Raw genomic sequence first — 21,482 nt, forward strand, 5'->3', positions numbered from 1 at the left:
CTCTGCTGTGGTTTTTTCATTTGTTTGTTTGTTTTTATGGCCACACCACAAGACTTGGAGGATCTCAGTTCCCTGGCCAGAGATTGAGCCAAGGCCCAAGCAGTGAAAGCCTGGAATTTTTAACTGCTTGACCACTAGGAAACTCCCTTTATTGCATATTTTTAAAACCATAGACACAACTAGAAGAATCTTCTACAAGCTACAGGTAAATATGTGATATTTTGCAATTTGAAAATTATTGAATTTCCCAGCCCTCAAGAGTTTTATGATTCCCTACAAACTACCACTTGTAAAATAATCTAGTATTTTCTTACAGACACCGAACATTAGATTTTTCAGTACCTGGCCTCACTGTTATCTCAGCTGGTAAAGAATCTGCCCGCAGTGCAGGAGAGTCCAGTTAGATTCCTGAGTTGAAAAGATCCATGGAGAAGGGATAGGCTACCTACTCCAGTATTATTGGGCTTCCCTGGTGGCTCAGACAATAGAGTCCACCTGCAGTGTGGGAGATCTGGGTTTGATCCCTGGGTTAGGAAGAGCCCCTGGAGAAGAGAACAGGTGCACATTTCAATATTCTGGCCTTAATAATTCCATGGACTCTGTTCCATGGGGTTGCAAAGAGTTGGACACAGTTGAGCAGCCTTCACTCACACTTAGAATCGTTTTTTTTCAGATTTGCCCAGAGACGCCAGCTTCATCTATAATTAAGGTTCTTATTGTTTGGTTCTCCAAAGGATTACAGATTTATTCTGGATTCTCCTGCCTCCTTTGCTGAGATCTTCACCCTCTAATGCTATCTTAGTTTGATACACCCAAGTCACTTTAAGGGAAATAATCTTAATCAGGTCTGATATATCATAGTAGTTTGATACGTAGTCATGCAAAAATATTCAGGTTTGAAAAAAAAAAGGCTATGTACACATCAGACCCAGAGTTAAGGACACAATGCCTTTTTGTCCTCACAAGCTGTATTTATTTAAACATTGTCAAGACATTTTAGATAAACTCACAGTTCAGGGAAGGAGGAGTGGGTGTGTATGTGTATTTATTAATAATTGGCAAGAGTTCAACAAGCTGGGCTTTTTGAATTTTGGTATCATTAAACTCTTCGTCTACCAACGTATTCTCCCTCAGTCATCAAGTTCTTAATCCCAGTCTACCAGTCTCTTACTTTTAAACTTGAGTCCTTGCCTCCTCTTGTGTATATGTGCTTGAAACCACAAGTCAGGACTTCTTTTTTTTCTTGCTTTCTACATTTCTCACTACTGTCCAGCCCTCTGCCCCCAAATAATGTACCTACCTTTCTTTGCTGTTTACTTCCAGGACTCAAATAATGTGCATCCTCCAGTATACAGAAATTTTCTTGATCTTTGTTTCTGGTCTCTCTTTCCTTCCAAGATCTGATTTAGCAGTTTACAGTCTTCTAATTCCAGAATCTCATTTTCTTTATTATCCACAGACTTTGAACATGCTGAAATACTTTTTTATCAGTTAGATAGTAATCACTTTGATTTTGCAGTCCTTTTGGGTTACTGCTCCTTTGTTTTCCTTTTTTAAACTCAACCTTAAATTTACATCTTACATCACATTCTCAACCTGCTACAGTCTGACCCTCACAGCATTCACTAAAACTCTTTTCATCAAGAACATCAGTGACCTCTGAGTTACTGTAGGCCAATGTAGTTGTTATTCTTGACTTTGTTTGGGTGTTGTGTTATCGTATGGGTTATAGAAGGATTTACACTTCCGTAAGATTTCAGAATGCTGTTTGAAAGCAGTTTTATGAAGTAATTTCTTAGGGGAGGTGATAGTGTTTACTTGTAGTAAGAAAGAAACTAAAGTGTCCATTTTTCATGAGTGTAATACCAAATTTATCTGAATATTCTACAGAAGAATATTCTGCACTTCTATGTAAGAATTTGTTTAAACAGAGGTAATTTTTTGATCTTTTAAGGGAAATGATGGGGGATTTGGAGAAGTATTTTAAAGATAGCAAACTCTAAATTCTTTGTAAACCATTGTTAAGAATTTAAGGCATAAAAAATTACATAGTCAAAACCATCACCACAGCCTTAGGTGAGTTGTACTTGAGTCATAAACATATTCAACTGATCAGTTTTCAGAGAAGCCATCTTTGGTTAAATATATTGATTACTGGCTTTTCCAGAAAGTCACCTTAAATATCAGAGAAAATATTCTTAAAATACTGAAAGTTGAAGAATGTTAGTTGGAGAAGGCACTGGCAACCCACTCCAGTACTCTTGCCTGGAAAATCCCAGGCAGGAGGAGTCTGGTAGGCTGCAGTCCATGTGGTTGCTAAGAGTTGCACATGACTAAGCGACTTCACTTTCCCTTTTCCCTTTGATGCATTAGAGAAGGAAATGGCATGGCAACCCACTCCAGTGTTCTTGCCTGGAGAATCCCAGGGACGGGGGAGCCTGGTGGCCTGCCTTCTATGGGGTCGCACAGAGTCGGACACGACTGAAGCAACTTAGCAGCAGCAGCAGTTGGGAGTCACATGGGTCAAGTTTTGTATTCTGGCTTAGGGCTTCCCAGGTGGTGCTAGTAGTAAAGAATGATCCTGCCAGTGCAGGAGACACAAGGATTGGGTTCAGTCCCTGGGTCAGGAAGATCCCCTGAAGGAGAACATGGTGAGCCACTCCAGTATTCTTGCCTGGAGAATCCCATAGACAGAGAAACCTGATGGGATGCTTACAGCCCAGGGGGTTGCAAGGAGTTGGACATGACTGAACACACATGCTTTGTTTAGACCATTAGCTATGTGACCTCAAATAAGTCATTCAACTTGCATAAACATCTTTCCTCTCCTTTAAAATGTTGACAGTACTTTAAAATCTCCTTGCTAAGTATCCAGTGATTGGGGATAGGTAATCACTTAATAAATGGTAGGTATGTTATTAGCATTATCACATTCTTTTTCTGGGCTTTGGTTCTGCTTCTCTGTGCAGCTCTGCAAGATAGATGAGTTAGTGGCCAAAGCAGAGAGGAGACTCCTTTAGTCTTTGCTTAATGCACATGTTGATGATGAATTGAATTATACTGGCTTGGTTTTTATCAGTCTTCGACAAAGTTTCCTTTGTGCCACAGATAGTACAGTATGAAAGGTTACATGATTTGGGAATTATATTTTTCATATTATTTTTATCCAAAATATGTTTCTTTTAGAGATTTTTAAGTTCCCAAACCTTAAGCATAATGCTGCCACTTATTTTTTTTTTCTGGTACAAAGTTCAAAATAGGAAGTATTTCTTCTTTATTTTCAAGTCTCTATTATTAGAAATCATGTGAGTGTCAATTGATAGGAAAGAGTTGTTTGTCTTTTTTGCAAAAACCTAACCTTCTTTAGGGTTTATAAAAGTATGTTGAAGTATGGATTTACTGCATTCTCAAGCAGTGACCCAGACTTACTACTTTTTACAAAACTCAAGTATGTGTGTTTGTATGTATTATATGCATGTACATACCATGTCTGTGAGTATATAGTTTTACATGAAACAGTTTGATGTTTATACTGACCAGTGTAATATGCTTTTTTGAAAATGATACTCTGATTTTTGAAAAATACATATAATTCTAATACAAACTAATATAACCAAACAGTATTCAGGAGTAGTAAACATGAGGTAACACCAATAAAAAACCTTTATATTAAGGCTATTACTTGCTAATTTTTCTAGTAGGACATTTTCCACAGGATCTTTGAGATTATAAAATGCTTTTAACCTTACTGATATGTGTATCGAAAGGTAAAATACATTATTTCATTACTTTTGTTAGTTTCCTAAATTATCGGCATTTTACTTTTAAGTATTTTACCTAAATAGCTTGCAGAATTTTCAAAATTTTAGAAAACTTTCAAGATTTATTCATTGAATCATCTACTTTCTTGGTAGAATCATTGAGTTTTACATGAATCAATGTAGAGATTATATTTGGAAAAAAAGAATTTTTGAAAATGGTAATATTTAAGTTTCTGCTGTTAGTAATTATGTCTTCCCTGCCTTTTTAGTGGATGATGATGGCAAAATGGAACAGGACTGTTCCGCTGGTATGACCATAGACAGAGAGTCGGAAATTGATCCTTGTAAGGTGGATGGCACTTGCCCTGAAGTCATCAAGGTGTATATTTTTAAAGCTGACCCTGGAGAGGATGACTTAGGTAAGGAGAAACCTTGAGCACATTATGTGTGCTTTGTGCTCACTTGTGTCCAACTCTCTGTCTGTCCAGGGGATTTTCTAGGCAAGAATACTGGAGTGGGTTGCCATTTCCTTCCCCAGGGTATCTTCCCAACCCAGGGATCAAACCTGCATCTCCTGCCTCTCCTGCAGTGGCAGAGAGATTCTTTTCCCCTGCTAAACATGGGAATATCCCCATCAAACACTTTAACCTAATTACTTTAGGGTGTTTTAGACTGAAAATACTTGTAATCGTTTCTGAAGATAACTTTTAAAACAGGTTTTTATTGTATTAATACAAAATATTGAAAAAGCTAATTGCTTATTAAGATGAAACAGGAGGAAATGAAGTTTTCACATAAATACTTGGAATTGTCATCTTCCCTCATAGGTGGGACTGTCGACATTGTGGAGAGTGAGCCTGAGAATGATCATGGAGTTGAACTCCTTGATCAGAATAACAGTATTCGTATGCCAAGGGAAAAGATGGTTTATATGACTGTCAATGACTCTCAACAAGATGAAGAAGATTTAAGTAAGTAGGTGGCCTTTTTGTGGGAGAGCGTTTTATGTTTCTTTATGCTTTAAATTTTTAAAACTGTACCACTATTTGAAGGAAAAAAAGTCGTACTATGGCAGACATTATTGTACTGCCATAGTGCAAAGAAAAATATCAGTGATTCTTGGTGTTTACTCAAGATACCATTTTATAAACAAATTATGGTGAAAACCAAGAAAATAATTCATTGAATAAATGTTTATAGTGTATTTACTATATGAAAGTAGTATTCTAGGTATGTAACACTTGAACTTTCTGTTTGTTAACAGAATTCAAATAAAAATATTTTTCCTATCTGGTCTGTAAACTTGGTCACAAAAGTGGTTCTGTTAATTTTGTACTCAGATGTTGCTGAAATTGCAGATGAAGTTTATATGGAAGTGATTGTAGGAGAGGAAGATGCTGCTGTTGCTGCAGCAGCTGCTACCACTGTTCATGAACAGGAAATGGATGACAGTGAAATCAAAACCTTCATGCCAATAGCATGGGCAGCAGCTTACGGTAAGTCACATTGCAGCTTTAGGATTGTATGGTTCTTGAACATGATTTGAAAATTTAAAAATAGGTTTTGTTGTCTTAGGTTTCAGAAATATGAATACTAATGAACTGATTTAAGTAAAAACCGAGAAAAATGATAATAGTCTATCATTTGTCTTTAACTTTAATAGGAACTTTCTTTATGCTTATGTTTTTTTAAGAAGTATGAAGACTTCCAGAGGGCATCTCAGGTGGCTCAGTGGTAAAGAATCCATCTGCCAAGTGAAGGAGACTTGGGTTTGATCCTTTGGTTGGAAAGATACCCTGGAGGAGGGCATGGCTACCCACTCCAGTTTTCTTGTCTGGGAAATCCCATGGACAGAGGAGCCTGGCGGGCTACAGTCTATGGGGTCACAGAATCAGACATGGCTGAGCATACATGCACGTAGATTTCAGGCTCAAACTTTTTCATCTTTAATGTGTAGCTTGTTTGAGTGAGAATGAGAGTTAATGGGGGAAAATGATGCTGTATTTGGAAGCTAGGCATTCCCTTTCATCTTATATAAATGTGCCCAATGTTTATACCTAGATAGGCAATTTCTCTCATTCATGAGTATCATGGCTTTACATTGTTGTCATTAATAAAGAGTCCCTAATTCTTTATAATTTATAATACTGTATAATTTTGTTTTTTACTGCACATTGTTAGGTAATAATTCTGATGGAATTGAAAATCGGAGTGGCACTGCAAGTGCTCTCTTGCACATAGATGAGTCTGCTGGACTTGGCAGACTGACTAAACATAAACCAAAGAAAAGGAGAAGACCTGATTCCAGGCAGTACCAAACAGGTGAGGGCACATGAGTTCCACAACACAGCATGCTTTGCGAGATCTCAGAGGAAATTCCAGTATATATTCCGTAAAGGTGTTGTGATGGCATTTTAGTTGCTAGAATACTTGCACTGAATTTGAAAATACAGTTTTTAAGAATTAAGTGATATTCATGAATGATTTCCTTTCATAAAAAGAAACAGTTTCGAATCAGGATGTAATTCAGGAAAAACATTGAAAACTATCAGGTTACATTATTGGAAATGCAAGTAAATCACTGAAATGTTAGGTTGGTTAACTTTAAATGAAAAAATTTAAAGTCTTTTTGTGTCAGCATGAAGCAGGCACTTTGACAGAGGAGCAGGACAAATACTACAGCTGTTAATTGAATATATTTCTTTTCTGTATAGCTTGTCTAGTGATTTGCACATTAGAGTTTTTTATGGCTATGATTGTAGTTTACTCAATTAATATAAATTTGACAATTGACATAAAACCAAAATGGTTGAGCTTTATGAATGTTTTCCCCAGATATCTAAGCAAATACGGCTTTCAGTTTTTGCTGCTTCATATATTTTAATTGGGTTTTTATTATCTTTTAATTGTATTTTAATTGGTACAGTCATTATGAGTTTTCTGGACCAAATTCACTTTATTACTATGGTAACTGTTTTTTGTTGAAAAGTGTAATATATAAGAAAGAGTACTTGTAAATGTGTTCAGAACTCACTTTATATGCTTGAAGAGACGACAACTGAACTTCATTGGATCACTTATGCTCCTTTCTTTTCCTTTCTTAGCAATAATTATTGGTCCTGATGGACATCCCTTGACTGTCTATCCTTGTATGATTTGTGGGAAAAAATTTAAGTCGAGAGGTTTTTTGAAAAGGCACATGAAAAACCATCCTGAACACCTTACCAAAAAGAAGTACCGCTGTACTGATTGTGATTACACTACCAATAAGAAGATAAGTTTACACAATCACCTGGAGAGCCACAAGCTTACCAGCAAGTCAGAGAAGGCCATCGAATGTGATGACTGTGGGAAGCATTTCTCCCATGCTGGGGCTTTGTTCACTCACAAAATGGTGCATAAGGAAAAAGGAGCCAGCAAAATGCATAAATGTAAATTCTGTGAGTATGAGACAGCTGAACAAGGGTTATTAAATCGCCACCTTTTGGCAGTCCACAGCAAGAACTTTCCCCATATATGTGTAGAGTGTGGTAAAGGTTTTCGTCACCCATCAGAGCTCAAAAAGCACATGCGAATCCATACTGGAGAGAAACCGTACCAATGCCAGTACTGCGAATATAGGTCTGCAGACTCTTCTAATTTGAAGACGCATGTGAAAACTAAGCATAGTAAAGAAATGTCTTTCAAGTGTGACATTTGTCTTCTGACTTTCTCAGATACCAAAGAGGTTCAGCAACATGCTCTTATCCACCAAGAAAGCAAAACACACCAGTGCTTGCATTGTGACCACAAGAGTTCAAACTCTAGCGATTTGAAACGTCACATAATTTCAGTTCACACAAAGGACTACCCCCATAAGTGTGACATGTGTGATAAAGGCTTTCACAGGCCATCAGAACTCAAGAAGCATGTGGCTGCCCACAAGGGTAAAAAAATGCACCAGTGTAGACATTGTGACTTTAAGATTGCAGATCCATTTGTTCTAAGTCGCCATATTCTCTCAGTTCACACGAAAGATCTTCCGTTTAGGTGTAAGAGATGTAAAAAGGGATTTAGGCAACAGAATGAGCTTAAAAAGCATATGAAGACGCACAGTGGCAGGAAAGTGTATCAGTGTGAGTACTGTGAATATAGCACTACAGATGCCTCAGGCTTTAAACGGCATGTTATTTCCATTCATACAAAAGACTATCCTCACCGTTGTGAGTACTGCAAGAAAGGGTTCCGAAGACCTTCAGAAAAGAACCAGCATATAACACGACATCATAAAGAAGTTGGCCTGCCCTAACAACAATACTTCTACAGTCTTTGAGAAGATATTGGGCTTGAAAGGAGAAATTTCATTTTAAAGCTAGTCAATCTTATTCACATACAGTACTGTATATTGATTTATACTGTGTACAGGTAGGATTATTTCTTCACTTTTCATTTTACTCAGTAGAGTGTTCTGCATCCTCTTCAGTTTAAATGAGGAAAAGTAGCAACCAAAATTTTGTTTTTAATAATCTCTGAGTCTATATTGAATTTTTCAGTCTTAAAAGTTTTACTATTTAAGTTTTTATTCACCTGTATGGTACTCTTCTAAGACCATGTAAAGATTTAAAAAAACATAGTATTGGTAACTCTAAAAGTAATTATTTTCTCATTTTCCCACACAAATTGTAGCATTAAACAGAAACATCTGCTAATGTCAATGAGAGATTTTACTGTCAGGTCTAAGTTACAACATGAAAGTCATTTCCTTGTCTGGCTTAACATTTTCAGGTCACATAACCATGAAACTTCCCACTTGAAACTCTACATTTGCTGAATATAGAATATTGGCTAGGTTTGTGTTTAATTTTCATTCTGTTTAACAGAAAAAGTGTGCTTCGTTTTACCCTCTTTGTAGTGTTGTGGGTTTTTTTGCCAGGATAGCATGCTTTTAGAAAGTCATATTGAAAGGTTTTGTTTTTCCTGTTTTTTATTCTTTTGTCTGTACTCCTTTGTTTTGGAATAATTGTGTTTGCAGATGAGAAGTGAACTAAGTTGAAATTTTTTCAGATGTATGTGGCTCATAGATTGCACAATTGGTTGTGTAAGGTACCCCCAAATTTTGTGTGTACCTTTTTGTTGCTTGCTTTATGTACGTACACACCCAATCCCAAATTTTAAGTCTATAATGGGAAGAATTAAAGGTACTATAACCTGGAAGATCCAGGGTATATGAAGGAGCATTTTCCCCAGCTTGTAATTCAAAGGTTGCAATTTAGCGGAAGAACTAGGGGAAAAAATGACATTAGTATATTTATAAAAAGTTACGATAACCATCTTTGGTAATTGGAAAAGAAAAGTAATATCTAGATACAATGCTTACATAACAGCTTTATCTTTTATACCTTAGAAAATTTCTGAAAAGCTAATGGAGTATCAAGACATTTGTCTCTCAGTTCTGACTGAGAAGCTTTTAAAGAAACTGTCGTCTCAGCGAATAAGATGGTAGTGTAACAAAAGAGTAGCTCTGTATACTGAAGACTACTGCAAATTAAACTTGACAAGTGTTGACATTTTAACATATAAAATGAATCCAAAGTTAATTACAATTTGGTTAATACAAATTTTATACCACAGTTAAATGCTTTTTAGTGTTTTAGTGCTTAAATTAGCTACTGGCACATATATACTGGCACACTAGGGGAGATTAGAAATTTTTATTAGGATAAGTACCTTAAAACTTCATCATATGGTGCTTTCTTCTACTCCTGTAAAAGTTTCACCTTCTGCCTTTCTCTGTGCCATTAATATTCATGTTCAAAAGTTACATTAATAGGGTTAGAAATCAAATTGTTTGGGTTTATTGACAGCCACTCAAGGCTAGGTTAATTTATTCTCATTCTAAATCAAGTGTTTTAGGTACATAGGAATTTAAACTTAATGCCAGCCACAGTCACAGGATGGATTTTGGAACCTCTTCCTTCTTGGCCTCCATGTATGTCCTCACCTGTTTTAGTATCCATCTATTGTTCTGTTCTGGGAAACTGTTCATGTGTGTAAGAATCTTTTAAATCTCCCTTGAATTTGTTAATTCCTAAAGTAACAGAAAATGTTTAATGAAAGTTTACATTTATGAATTTTAGAACATTCTGTAAAATTAATACAGATAAATAGATATTTATATTTTAAAGAATACACTGAAGGATAAAGAACACAGAACTTTACATATTTCTCACATATTCTGGAGTCACAGTTGTTTTTAAGCACAATATTGAAACCTTCAAAAGGTATTTAAGGATTTGGTCAAGTAAATACGGTTAAATATTTGTCTTCATAAAGAAAAAACTAAATTATACTGTTATGTGCTGATATTTTTGAAGTTGTTTTAATCATTAAAACAACTTGATTAGCAAAGCTAAAAAAAAAAAGGATGTTTCAATTTAATGTTTTAAAGAGGTACCAGTTTTTAGAAAACGTAAGTTATTTGTTGAAATAACCTGTTAAATATTGTATGTTCCTTCCTCTGTACATTGTAAAATACTTAAGAAATTCATACAGAGAAATGTGACACTATTATAAATGTGTACTTGAGAGTAACATGCAAAAATAAAAATCAGACTTATTTTCCTGATAATCAGTGTTTAGTCTGTTACCAGTACAAAGTAATACTTCTTTAAGGGGGGAAAAATACAGTTTTGTTAAATCTAACATAAAACAGTGGACTGTTTTTTGTGGATTTTTAAATTCTCTGTGTGGCAGTGGAATGTGTTCAAAATACTTAGTTGCCCTTCCTTTTTTGACTTGGTTAGAAATGTTTCCTGTGAATTTGCAGGTAATACTTTAGTTGATTGTTGAATCCTATTAATTATCATGTGTTTGAAAAAAAATTTTTTTTGAAAAGATTTGTTTTTTCAGCATTTCCAAATTCTGAGGTTTCCCTTTTATAAAATTGTTTTAGAGCACTTAAAGTTCATTTCATTATGAGAGCACAAGAATCAGTGGTGATGATTACTATATTCTTAGCAAAGAGCCTGTCCTTAAGTTACCCTTTTGTGCCCAGTTTGGAGGTGTGTTATAAACACTGACAGAATGGGTTATTGTCATGGTAAAATTAGAAGCTAGACTCTGAATTATCGGGAGTTGTCTTGGTCCATTCAGAATCCTGTTATGGAATACTCATAAACAACAGGTAAGTATTTCTCACAGTTGCAGAGGCTGAGGAGTTCAAGGTCAAGACAGAGACTGACTGCTGCTTCTTCACAGACTGCCATTTTCTGTTTATGTCTTCACATGATGGTGGAATGAGGGAGATACGAAGGAGGGTATATTCTCACTTGTGAAGGCTGTATCCTCATGACCAAATTGGGTCCTAAAGGCCCTACCTACTAATACCATCACATTGGAATTAGCTAGCACATGAAAACATTTTATGTTTTCACAGTTAAGGGGAATTTTTAAAAATGATTGGGATATTCAGTTTTTATTGAGATAAAATTGACCCAATATATGTCAGTTTTTTTTTTTTTTTTTTAAATATTTATTTTTATTTACTTATTCGGCTGTGCTGTCTCTTAGTTGGGGCATGTGAGATCTAGTTCCCTGCCCAGGAATGGAACCTGGGCCCCCGCATTGGGAGTGCAGAGTCTTAGACACTGGACCACCAGGGATGTCCCTAAGTCACTTAAAGTGTACAGTTGGCCTTTAATTCAGTAACAGTCTCTGCAACCATCACCTCTGTTTCGTTTCAAAAGTCTTTGATTTTGAAGATAAGGATCTTGTAGTTCTTCCGCTTTATAGGAACATGTATTTCCCTGATAGCTCAAACCATAAAAATTTAAAATTTGAGTTAAAAATTATTGAAATGGTGAATGTTACTTTGTCATAAGTCAGATGAGACCATGGCAACTGAATAACTTACTTATAACACACTACTTTATAAATGGGCATTCCAGGTGGCTCCGAGGTAAAGAATCCACTGGCCAGTGGAGAAGACTCGGGTTTGATCTCTGGTCAGGTACATCACTTGGAAGAGGGTAGGGCAACCCACTCCAGTATTCTTGCTTAGAGAACCGCTCGGACAGAGGCCCTGGCTGGCTATAGTCTGGAGGATCCCAGAGTTGTACAAAACTGAACATGTAGACAGACACACATACATCCTTTATAGGTAACACCTGATAAGATTACCCACTCAGTGTTGTTCAGCTTCCCTAGTAGATCAATTGGTAAAGAATCCACCTGCAGTGCGGGACACCTGCACTGGTTCCCTGGGAGAAAGGAACGGCTTACCCACTGAGGTATTTCGGCCTGGAGAAGTCCATGGACTGTGTAGTCCATGGGTTGCAAAGAGTTGGACACAACTGAGCCAGTTTTGCTTTTCAGATCCCTACTTCCCAGACAATTTATAGCTGTATTATCTGAAATAGAAAACCACAACCAGTTGATATCTTAAAAGATACACTATTTCAGAACAGTTATTTTTGAACTGCCAGCCAAGATGTCTAGTATCAACATTACCTAGAACCATGTTGTGTAATCAGGTCATGTCCAACTCTGTGACTCCATGGACTTGTTGCAGCACACTAGGCTTGCCATCCTTCATTACCTCCCAGAATTAAGTTAGACATGTCCATTGAGTTGATACCACCCAAACAGCTCATCCACTGTTGCCTACTTCTTTCCTCAGTCTTTCCTACCATCAGGATGTCTTCCACTGAGTCGGCTCTTCACATCAGAGGGCCAAAGTATTGGAACTTCAGCATCAGTCCTGAATGAATAATCAGGATTGATTTCCTTAGGATTGACTGGTTTGATTGCCTCTCAGTCTTAAGATAGCACCACAGTTGGAAAGCATAAAGTTTTGCTGCCCAGTCCACTTCATGGTCCATCTCTTGATCTGCCCCCTCACCCCCAGCCCCAATCTATTTTCCAAGAAGTGATGGGACCAGATGCCATAATCTTCTTTTGAATGTTGAGTTTTATGTGGGCTTTTTCACTCTCCTCTTTCATTTTCATCAGGGGACTCTTTAGTCCACTCTTCTGCTACTTGTTTTCTGCTATTAGATCTTGTGGGTCAGGAAGATCTGCTGGAGAAAGGGATAGGCTACCCACTCCAATATTCTTGGGCTTCCTTTGTGGCTTAGCTGGTGAAGAGTCCACTTGCAAGGTGGGAGACCTAGAATTGATCCCGGGCTTGGGAAGATTCCCTGGAGAAGGAAAAGGCTACCCACTCCAGTATTCTGGCTTTGAGAATTCTATGGACTGTATAGTCCATGGGGTTGCAAAGAATCGCACATGACTGAGTGACTCACTTTTGCTATTAGAGTTGTGTCATCTGCATGTCTGAGATGATGGATACTTTTCCCGGCAGTCTTAATGCCAACTTCTGTTACATCCATCGTGGCATTTCACATGGTGTACTCTATATATGTTAAATAAGCAGGGTGACAATACATAACCTTGACAAACAACTTACTCAGTTTTGAGCCAGTCAGTTGTCCCCTGGTTCTCACTGTTGTTTCTTGGCTTGCATACAGGTTTCTCAGGAGACAGGTAAAGTGGTCTGGTATTCACATCTCTTTTTAAAAAAGAATTTTCTACAGTTGTGATCCACACAGTCAAAGGGTTTAGCCTGGTCAATGAAGCAGAAGAGGATGCTTTTTTGAAACTCTTCTTTTTCTGTGTTCCAACAGATTTTGGCATTTTGATCTGGTTCTTTTGCCTTTTTTTTTTTTTTTTTGCTACTTTTTATTTGCTTAAAAATAGATTCAGGTTAGTAAAATTTTTACTGCATTCCCTGTTTTTATTATTATAATTGGAGGCTAACTACAATGTAGTGATTTTTGCCATACATTGACATGAATCAGTCTTGGTTATACATGTGTACCCCCATCCTGAACCTCTCTCCCCATCCCATCCTTCAGGGTTTGCCCCAGTGCACTGGATTTGAGTGCCTGATTCATGCATCCAACCTGGACTGGTGATCTAATTCATGTATGGTAATATACATGTTTCAGTGCTGTTCTCTCAAATCATCCCACCCTCACCTCACACCGAGTCTAAAAGTCTTATATCTTTGTCTCTTGCTGTCTTGCATATAGGGTCGTCATTACCATCTTTCTAAATTCCATGTATATATGTTAATATGTTGTATCAGTATTTTTGTTTCTGACTTCACTTTGTATAATAGGCTTCAGTTTCATCTACCTCATTTGAACTAACTCAAATGTGTTCTTTTAATAGCTGAGTAATTTTCCATTGTGTATATGCACCACAGCTTTCTTATCCATTCATCTGCTGATGGACATCTAGGTTGCTTCCATGTCCTTGCTATTGTAAACAGTGCTGTGATGAACATTAAGGTACATGTGTCTGTTTCAGTTCTTGTTTTCCTCAGTGTGTATGCCCAGCAGTGGGATTGCTGGGTCGTATGGCAGTTCTATTTCCAGTTTTTAAAGGAATCTCCACATTGTTCTCCGTAGTGGCTGTACCAGTTTGCATTCCCACCAATCTGCATCCTCTCCAGCATTTATTGTTTGTAGACTCTGATAGCAGCCATTCTGATCAACATGAGATGGTACCTCATTGTGGGTTTAATTTGCTTTTCTTGATAATGAGCTATGTTGAGCACCTTTCATGCATTTGTTAGCCATCTGTATATCTTCTTCAGAGAAATGTCTGTTTAGTTCTTTGGCCCATTTTTTGATTGGGTTGTTTATTTTTCTGGAATTGAGCTGCTTGTATATTTTTGAGATTAATTCTTTGTCAGATGCTTCATTCACTATCATTTTCTCCCATTCTGAAGGCTGTCTTTTCACCTTGCTTGTAGTTCCCTTTGTTTTGCAAAAGCTTTTAAGTTTAATTAGGTCCCATTTATTTTTGCTTTTATTTCCTTTACTCTGGGAGGTGGGTCATAGAGGATCCTGCTGTGATTTGTGTTGGAGAGTGTTTTGCCTATGTTTTCCTCTAGGAGTTCTATTGTTCCTGGTCTTACTTTTAGATCTTTAATCCATTTTGAGTTTATTTTTGTGTATGGTGTATAAAAGTGTTCTAGTTTTATTCTTTGACAGGTGGTTGACCAATTTTCCTGGGCCTCTTTTTAAAGAGATTGTCATTTTTCCATTGTATATTCTTGTCTCCTTTGTCAAAAATAAGGCAAAAATAGGTGAGTGAATTCATCTGTGGGCTTTCTGGTTTTCTATTTTGTTCCATTGATCAATGTTTATGTCTTTGTGCCAGTACCATACTGTCTTGATGAGTGTAACTTCTTAGTATAGCCTGAAGTCAGGCAGGTTCATTCCTCCAGATACACTCTTTCTTAGGTTTGTTTTGGCTATTTGAGGTTTTCTTGCATATCCATACAACTTGTGAAATTATTTCTTTTAGCTCTGTGAAAAATACCATTGTAGCTTGATAGGGATTGCATTGAATCTATAGATTGCTTTGGGTAGTAGTCTCATTTTCACTATATTGATTCTTCCAATCCATGAACATGGTATATTTCTCCCATCTGTTTGTGTCATCTTTGATTTCTTTCATCAGTGCTTTATAGTTTTCTATATATAGTCTTTTGTTTCTTTAGGTAGATACATTCCTAAGTATTTTATTCTTTTCGTCACAGTGGTGAGTGGGATTATTTCCTTAATTTCTCTTTCTGTTTTCTCATTAGTGTATAGAAATGCAACAGATTTCTGTGTGTTAATTTTATATCCTGCAGCTTTGCTATATTAATTGATTAATAATTTTCTGGTGGTGTCTTTAGAGAGTTTTCTATGTATAGGATCATGCCATCTGCAAACAGAGTTATACTTCTTTTCTAATCTGGATTCCTTTTATTTCTTTTTCTTCTCTAATGGCTGTGGCTAAAACTTCCAAAACAGTGTTGAATAATAAAGATAATAGTGGGCACCTTTGTCTTGTTCTTGACTTTAGGGGAAATGCTTTCAAATTTTCACCATTGAGGATAATGTTTGCTGTGGGTTTATCATTTATGGCTTTTATTATGTTGAGGTGTGTTATTTCTATGCTTGCTTTCTGTAGGTTTTTTTTTTTTTAATCATAAATGCGTGTTGAATTTTGTCAAAGGCTTTCTCTAAATCTATCTATTTAGGCTTTCTCTTGAGATAATCATATGGTTTTTATCTTTCAATTTGTTAATGTGTATCACATTGATTTGTGGTATATCATACATTGTGGTGTGTCATACAATGTATCACGCAGTGTGTGGTGTATCACATTGATTGATGTGAATATTGAAGAATCCTTGCACCCCTGCCACTTGGTCATGATGCATGATCTTTTTAATATGTAGTTGGATTCTGTTTGCTAGAATTTTGTTGAGGATTTTTCATCTATGTTCATGGGTGATTTTGGCCTAAAGCTTTCTTTTTTTGTGGCATCTTTGTCTGGTTTTGGTATTAGGGTGATGGTGGCCTCATAGAATGAGTTTGGCAGTTTATCTTCCTCTGCAGTTTTCTGGAAGAATTTGAGTAGGATAGGTGTTGCTCTTCTCTAAATTTTTGGTAGAATACACCCATGATGATATCTGGTCCTGGTCTTTTGTTTGTTGGAAGATTTTTTATTACAGTTTCAATTTCTATGCTTGTGATGGGTTGTTCTGTGTTGTCTGTTGTGATTTCTCCATTTTCATTTCTAATTTGTTTGATTTGATTCTTCTCCCTTTTTTTCTTGATGAGTCTGGCTAATGGTTTGTCTCTGTCTTCTCAAAGAACCAGCTTTTTACTTTTGTTGATTTTTGTTAGTCTCTCTTTTATTTTCATTTATTTCTGCCATAATTTTTTATGATTTTTTTCTTCTGCTAACTCTGGGGTTTTTCTTTTTTTTTTTTTCCCCCTAGTTTTTTTAGATATAAAGTTAGGTTATTTATTTGATTTTTCTCTTGTTTCTAGAGGTAAGCTTGTATTGCTATGACTTCCCCTTAGCACTGCTTTTACTGAATCCTGTAGGTTTTAGGTTATTGTGTTTTCATTTGTTTCTATGTATATTTTGATTTCCTCTGTGATTTGTTGGTTGTTCAGGAGCATGATGTTTAGACTCCATATGTTTGTATTTTATATATATATATATATTTTTTTTTTCTTCTGTAGTTGACATCTAATCTTACCACATTGTGATCAAAAAAGATGATTGAAATTAGTTCCGTTTTTTTGAATTTAACCAATGCTAGATTTGTGGCACAGGATGTGATCTATCCTGGAGAATGTTCTGTGTGCACTTGAGAAAAAGATGAACTTCATTGTTTTGGGGTGAAATGTCCTATAGATATCAATAGGTCTAACTGGTCCATTGTATCATTTAAACTTTGTGTTTCCTTGCTAATTTTCTTTTGGTTGATATATCCATAGGTGTAAGTGGGGTATTAAAGTCTCCCACTATTATTGTATTACTGTTAATTTCCCTTTTCATACTTGCTGGCATTTGCTTTGCATATTGCAGTGCTCCTATGCTTGGTGCATTTGTATTTATAATTGTTAAATCTTCTTGGATTGATCCTCTGATCATTATGTAGTGACCTTCTTTGTCACTTTTCACAGCCTTTATTTCAAAAGTCTGTTTTAACTGATACGAATATTGCTGCTACTCCTTCCTTTTGGTCTCCATGTGCATGCAATATCTTTTTCCAGCCCTTCATTTTCTATCTATATGTGTCCCTAGTTTTGAGGTGGGTGTCTTGAAGCATATATAAGGGTCTTGTTTTTGTGTATCTATTCAGCCAGTTTTTGTCTTTTGGTTGGAGCATTCAACCCATTTACATTTAAGGTAATTATTGATAAGTATGACCCTGTTGCCATTTACTTTATTGTTTTGGGTTTGAGTTTATACACCCTTTCTGTGTTTCCTGTCTAGAGAAGATCCTTTAGCGTTTGTTGGAGAGCTGGTTTGCTGGTGCTGAATTCTCTCTGCTTTTGCTTGTCTGTAAAGCTTTTGATTTCTCCTTCATATTTGAATGAGATCCTTGCTGGGTACATTAATTTGGGTTGTAGGTTATTTTCTTTCATCACTTTAAGTATGCCCTGCCTTTCCTTTCTGGCCTGAAGAGTTTCTGTGGAAAGATAAGCTGTTATCCTTATGGGAATCCCCTTGTGTGTTATTTGTTGTTTTTCCCTTGCTGCTTTTAATATTTGTTCTTTGTGTTTGATATTTGTTAATCTGATTAATATATATCTTGGGGTGTTTCACCTTGGGTTTATCCTGTTTCACACTCTGGATTTCTTTGAAATGGGTGAATATTTCCTTCCCTGTTTTCGGGAAGTTTTCAACTATTATCTCAAGTATTTTCCCATGGTCTTTCTTTTTGTCTTCTTCTTCTGGGACTCCTATGATTCGAATGTTGGGGCATTTAACATTTTCTCGGAGGTCTCTGAGGTTGTCCTCATTTCTTTTAATTCTTTTTTCCTCTCTCCATTTATTTCCACCATTCTGTCTTCTACCTCACTTATCCTATCTCCTGCCTCCCTTGTTCTACTGTTGGTTCTCTCCAGAGTGCTTTTGATCTCAGTTATTGCATTATTCATAATTGATTGACTTTTTTATTTCTTCTAGGTCTTTTTTAAACATTTCTTGCATCTTCTCAATCCTTGTCTCCAGTCTTTTTGTATGTTAACTCCATTTTGTTTTCAGTATTTTGGGTCATCTTTACTATCATTATTCTGAATTCTTTTTCAGGTAGACTATATCCTCTTTTTGTTTGGTTTGATGGGCATTTATCATATTCCTTTACCTGCTGAATATTTCTCTGCCTTTTCATTTTGTTTAGATTGCTATGTTTGGGGTGGCCTTTTGTATGCTGGAAGTTTGCGGTTCCTCTTTATTGAGGTTGTGCTCCCTGTGGGTGGGTTTGGATGAGTCTTGTCAAGATTTCCTAGTTAGGGAAGCTTGCATCTGTGTTCTGGTGGGTAGAACTGTATCTTTTCTCTGGGTTGCAATGAACTGTCCAGTAGTGTTGGGATGTCTATGGGTTTGGCATTATTTTGCCCAGCCTGGATTAATGCTCAGTGCTGTCTTCCTGCACTGCTGGAGAATTAGTGTGGTATGTCTTGCTCTGGAACTTGTTGGCTCTTGGGGGAACTTGGTTTCAGTGTAGGTGTGGCGCCCTTTGGATGAGCTCTTGTCAATTAGTGTTCCCTGAAATCAGGAGTTCTCTGGTGTTTTTGAGTTTTGTATTTAAGCCTCCTGCCTCTGGCTTTCAGTCTTATTCTTACTGTAGACTCAAGACTTCTCGATCCATACAGCACAGATGTAAAACGTCTAGGTTAATACCGAAAAGATTCTCAGTGAGGGACACCCAGAGAGGTTCAGAGTTATGTGGAGTAGAGATGGAGGAGGGAGATAGAGGTTACCAGGAGAAGAGGGTGAGTCAAAAGGGGAGAGCAAGCTAGCCAGTAATCAATTTGTTATGTGCTCTCAGCCTGGAACCCCAGAGAGATTCACAGAGTTAAAGAGGAAAGAGAAGGGGGAGGAAGGAGATGGAGATGACCTGTGGGAGAAAAGAGAGCGTCAAAAGGGGAGAGAGCAATCAAGCCAGTAATCACATCCCTAGGTGAAAATGGATACTGAAGATTTGATTCTTAAAGGTAGAAAATTGGTATCAAATAGGTAAACGGAAAGATTAAAAATCTAGAGTAGAGATTAGACTCTCAAAAGTACAATACAAAACAATCAAAAATTACAAAATATATGTATGAAATTTGCTTTAAGAATAGGGTCTTTTTTTTGCAAGGTAATAGGTTATAAAAATGAAAAAGTAATAAATAACTTAAAAATAGAAAAAAATTTAAAAATGATAATAGTAAACATATATATAGGAATTTTTCTCTAGCTGTTGTGGGCAGTGTAGGATCAGTTCACTTTTAAATAGTTCCTTGTTCCAGCTGTACTTCTCAAGGTCTGCAGGCCCCTTCCAATGCCTAGTCAGTGTTAACTACAGGGTTTTAAACTGTTTTATCTGTCACTTCCAGAGCAGTTCCCTCTTCTTTTCCCTCTTATTTTGGCATCTTCTCTTTCCAAGTCTCTTCAGTGTCTAATTTGCACCCTGACTCAAGGGGGTGAAGGTGGTCACATTTTTAGGGTCACTTGTTCAGTTGTATTGTGGGGAGGGAAGAACACTGAAAACATTTATAGCTGGAGTGTGTGTGTGTGTGTGGGGTCGGTGGGGGAAGGCAGGGGGAGTGCTCACAGTGTGTGGACCACACTGGGTTGGCCCTAGATCACAGTGGCGTGTGCTTTCTGGGTCTACATGGCTCAGGCTCCAGGTTGTCTGCAGGGGTACTGTCCAAAGTGAGCCCTGCGCTTGGTGCACTTCCCAAGTTAAGCTGCTCAGGTTCAGGTTCTCAGGTACTCTGCATAGGCACGGACTCAGTTGTGCATGCGTTTTGTGTCTTCCCAGGTCTGAGCAGCTCAGAAGACCAGGTTCTTGGCCAGCACACTATCCCAGGTGGGCCGTGCATCTTAATCATCTCCCTGGTCCAGGCCACTCAGTTTCCCTGATGCACCACAGGAGCACTGTCTCAGGTGTGTTGTGTGTTTCCTCTGAGGATCTGATCTCAGGCCACAACCCTCCTGGCAGATGTCAACTGTTCAGGATCCGAGGAAGACTTTTTGGCAACTGGGAGCCTGCTCACAGTTTGGCGGAGGATGTCACTCCCTGGGGTCAAGATTGCCCCTTGCCTTTCGGCTCTGGCTGCTACTCGCCCATCTCTCTGCCTCTGGCAGTAGGGGAGAGGCCTGTATGCACCTGACTAGCTCTTCTTTGGTATTTGCTCAGTCCTTTTTTCTATCAGCAGGCCAGGCTGTGCGTTGAGTTGGAGCCTTTCTCAGGAAAGTTCTCTCTCTTTTTTTTTTTTTTCTCTCTCTCTGGCTATACCAAAGTTTGGGTTGCATCTCGTTTGCTCCCTCAGATTGTCCTCAGGGCATTCAGGCTGGCTCCTTACCCTAAGCATGCAACCTGTGCCTCCACTCACTGGTGGAGGTCATGCACATCCGGGCTACTTCTCTGTTGGGAGTTCCAGTTAGGCGCCTGTTCTGTGTGTTGTTTTGTTTTTTTTTTTCCTGCCAGTTATGTTTTCCTCTGAGATTCCAAAACTCCCCACTGACCCGCCAGTGAGAGGATTTCCTGCTGTTTGGAAACTTCTCCTCCTGCATGACTCCCTCCCCAGGATGAGTCTCTGTCCCTAAGTCTTTTGTCTCTCTTTTTGTCTTTTATATTTTGTCCTACCTCTTTTCGAAGAGAATGAGCTGCCTTTCTGAGTGCCTGGTGTCCTCTGCCAGTATTTAAAAGTTTTTTGTGGAAGTTGCTTAGCAGTCAAATGATGTTTTGATGAATTTGCGGAGGGGGAGAAGAAAGTAGTCTCTCTGTCCTATTCCTCCATCATCTTGGAAATATCCCTCTTCTGCCTTTTCTAAATCCAGTTTGTAAATCTAGAAGTTCTTGCTTCATGTATCATTGAAGCCTACCTTGAAGGATTTTTAGCATTATCTTGCTACCATGTGAAATGAATGCAGTTGTGCTGCAGTTTGAAAATTCTTTGGCATTGCCCTTCTTTCAGTCCAGTGGCCACTGCTGAGCAGTTTTCCAAATTTGTTGGCACATTTAGTACAGCACTTTAACTGAGTCATCTGTTAGGATTTGAAATAGCTCAGCTGGAATTCCATTACCTCCACTAGCTTTGTTCAGAGTGATGCTTCCTAAGGCCGACTTGACTGCACAGTCCAGGATGTCTGGCTCTAGGTGCG

The 21,482-nt window shown here is 37.6% G+C and overlaps 1 protein-coding gene across 10 annotated transcripts in view; it reads left to right on the top strand.

Annotated features, from left to right (window-relative positions):
* LOC138986346 (zinc finger Y-chromosomal protein) overlaps positions 1 to 10,384 on the top strand; it is a 73,029-nt gene extending 62,645 nt beyond the window's left edge. For 9 of the 10 annotated variants that reach the window (XM_070365635.1, XM_070365634.1, XM_070365627.1 and 6 more), the window contains 5 exons: positions 4,031 to 4,180; positions 4,589 to 4,732; positions 5,102 to 5,257; positions 5,943 to 6,083; positions 6,866 to 10,384. In XM_070365635.1, coding sequence (XP_070221736.1) covers positions 4,031 to 4,180; positions 4,589 to 4,732; positions 5,102 to 5,257; positions 5,943 to 6,083; positions 6,866 to 8,049 — 1,775 coding nt within the window. In that variant the 3' untranslated portion in view covers positions 8,050 to 10,384. The remainder of the gene's footprint in view (positions 1 to 4,030; positions 4,181 to 4,588; positions 4,733 to 5,101; positions 5,258 to 5,942; positions 6,084 to 6,865) is intronic. The other variant, XM_070365633.1, reaches the window with a different exon arrangement.
* The last annotated feature ends 11,098 nt before the right edge of the window (positions 10,385 to 21,482 follow it).

Source organism: Bos mutus, chromosome X (assembly GCF_027580195.1).
Source record: "Bos mutus isolate GX-2022 chromosome X, NWIPB_WYAK_1.1, whole genome shotgun sequence".
In the NCBI taxonomy this organism is placed as follows: Eukaryota; Metazoa; Chordata; class Mammalia; order Artiodactyla; family Bovidae; genus Bos; species Bos mutus.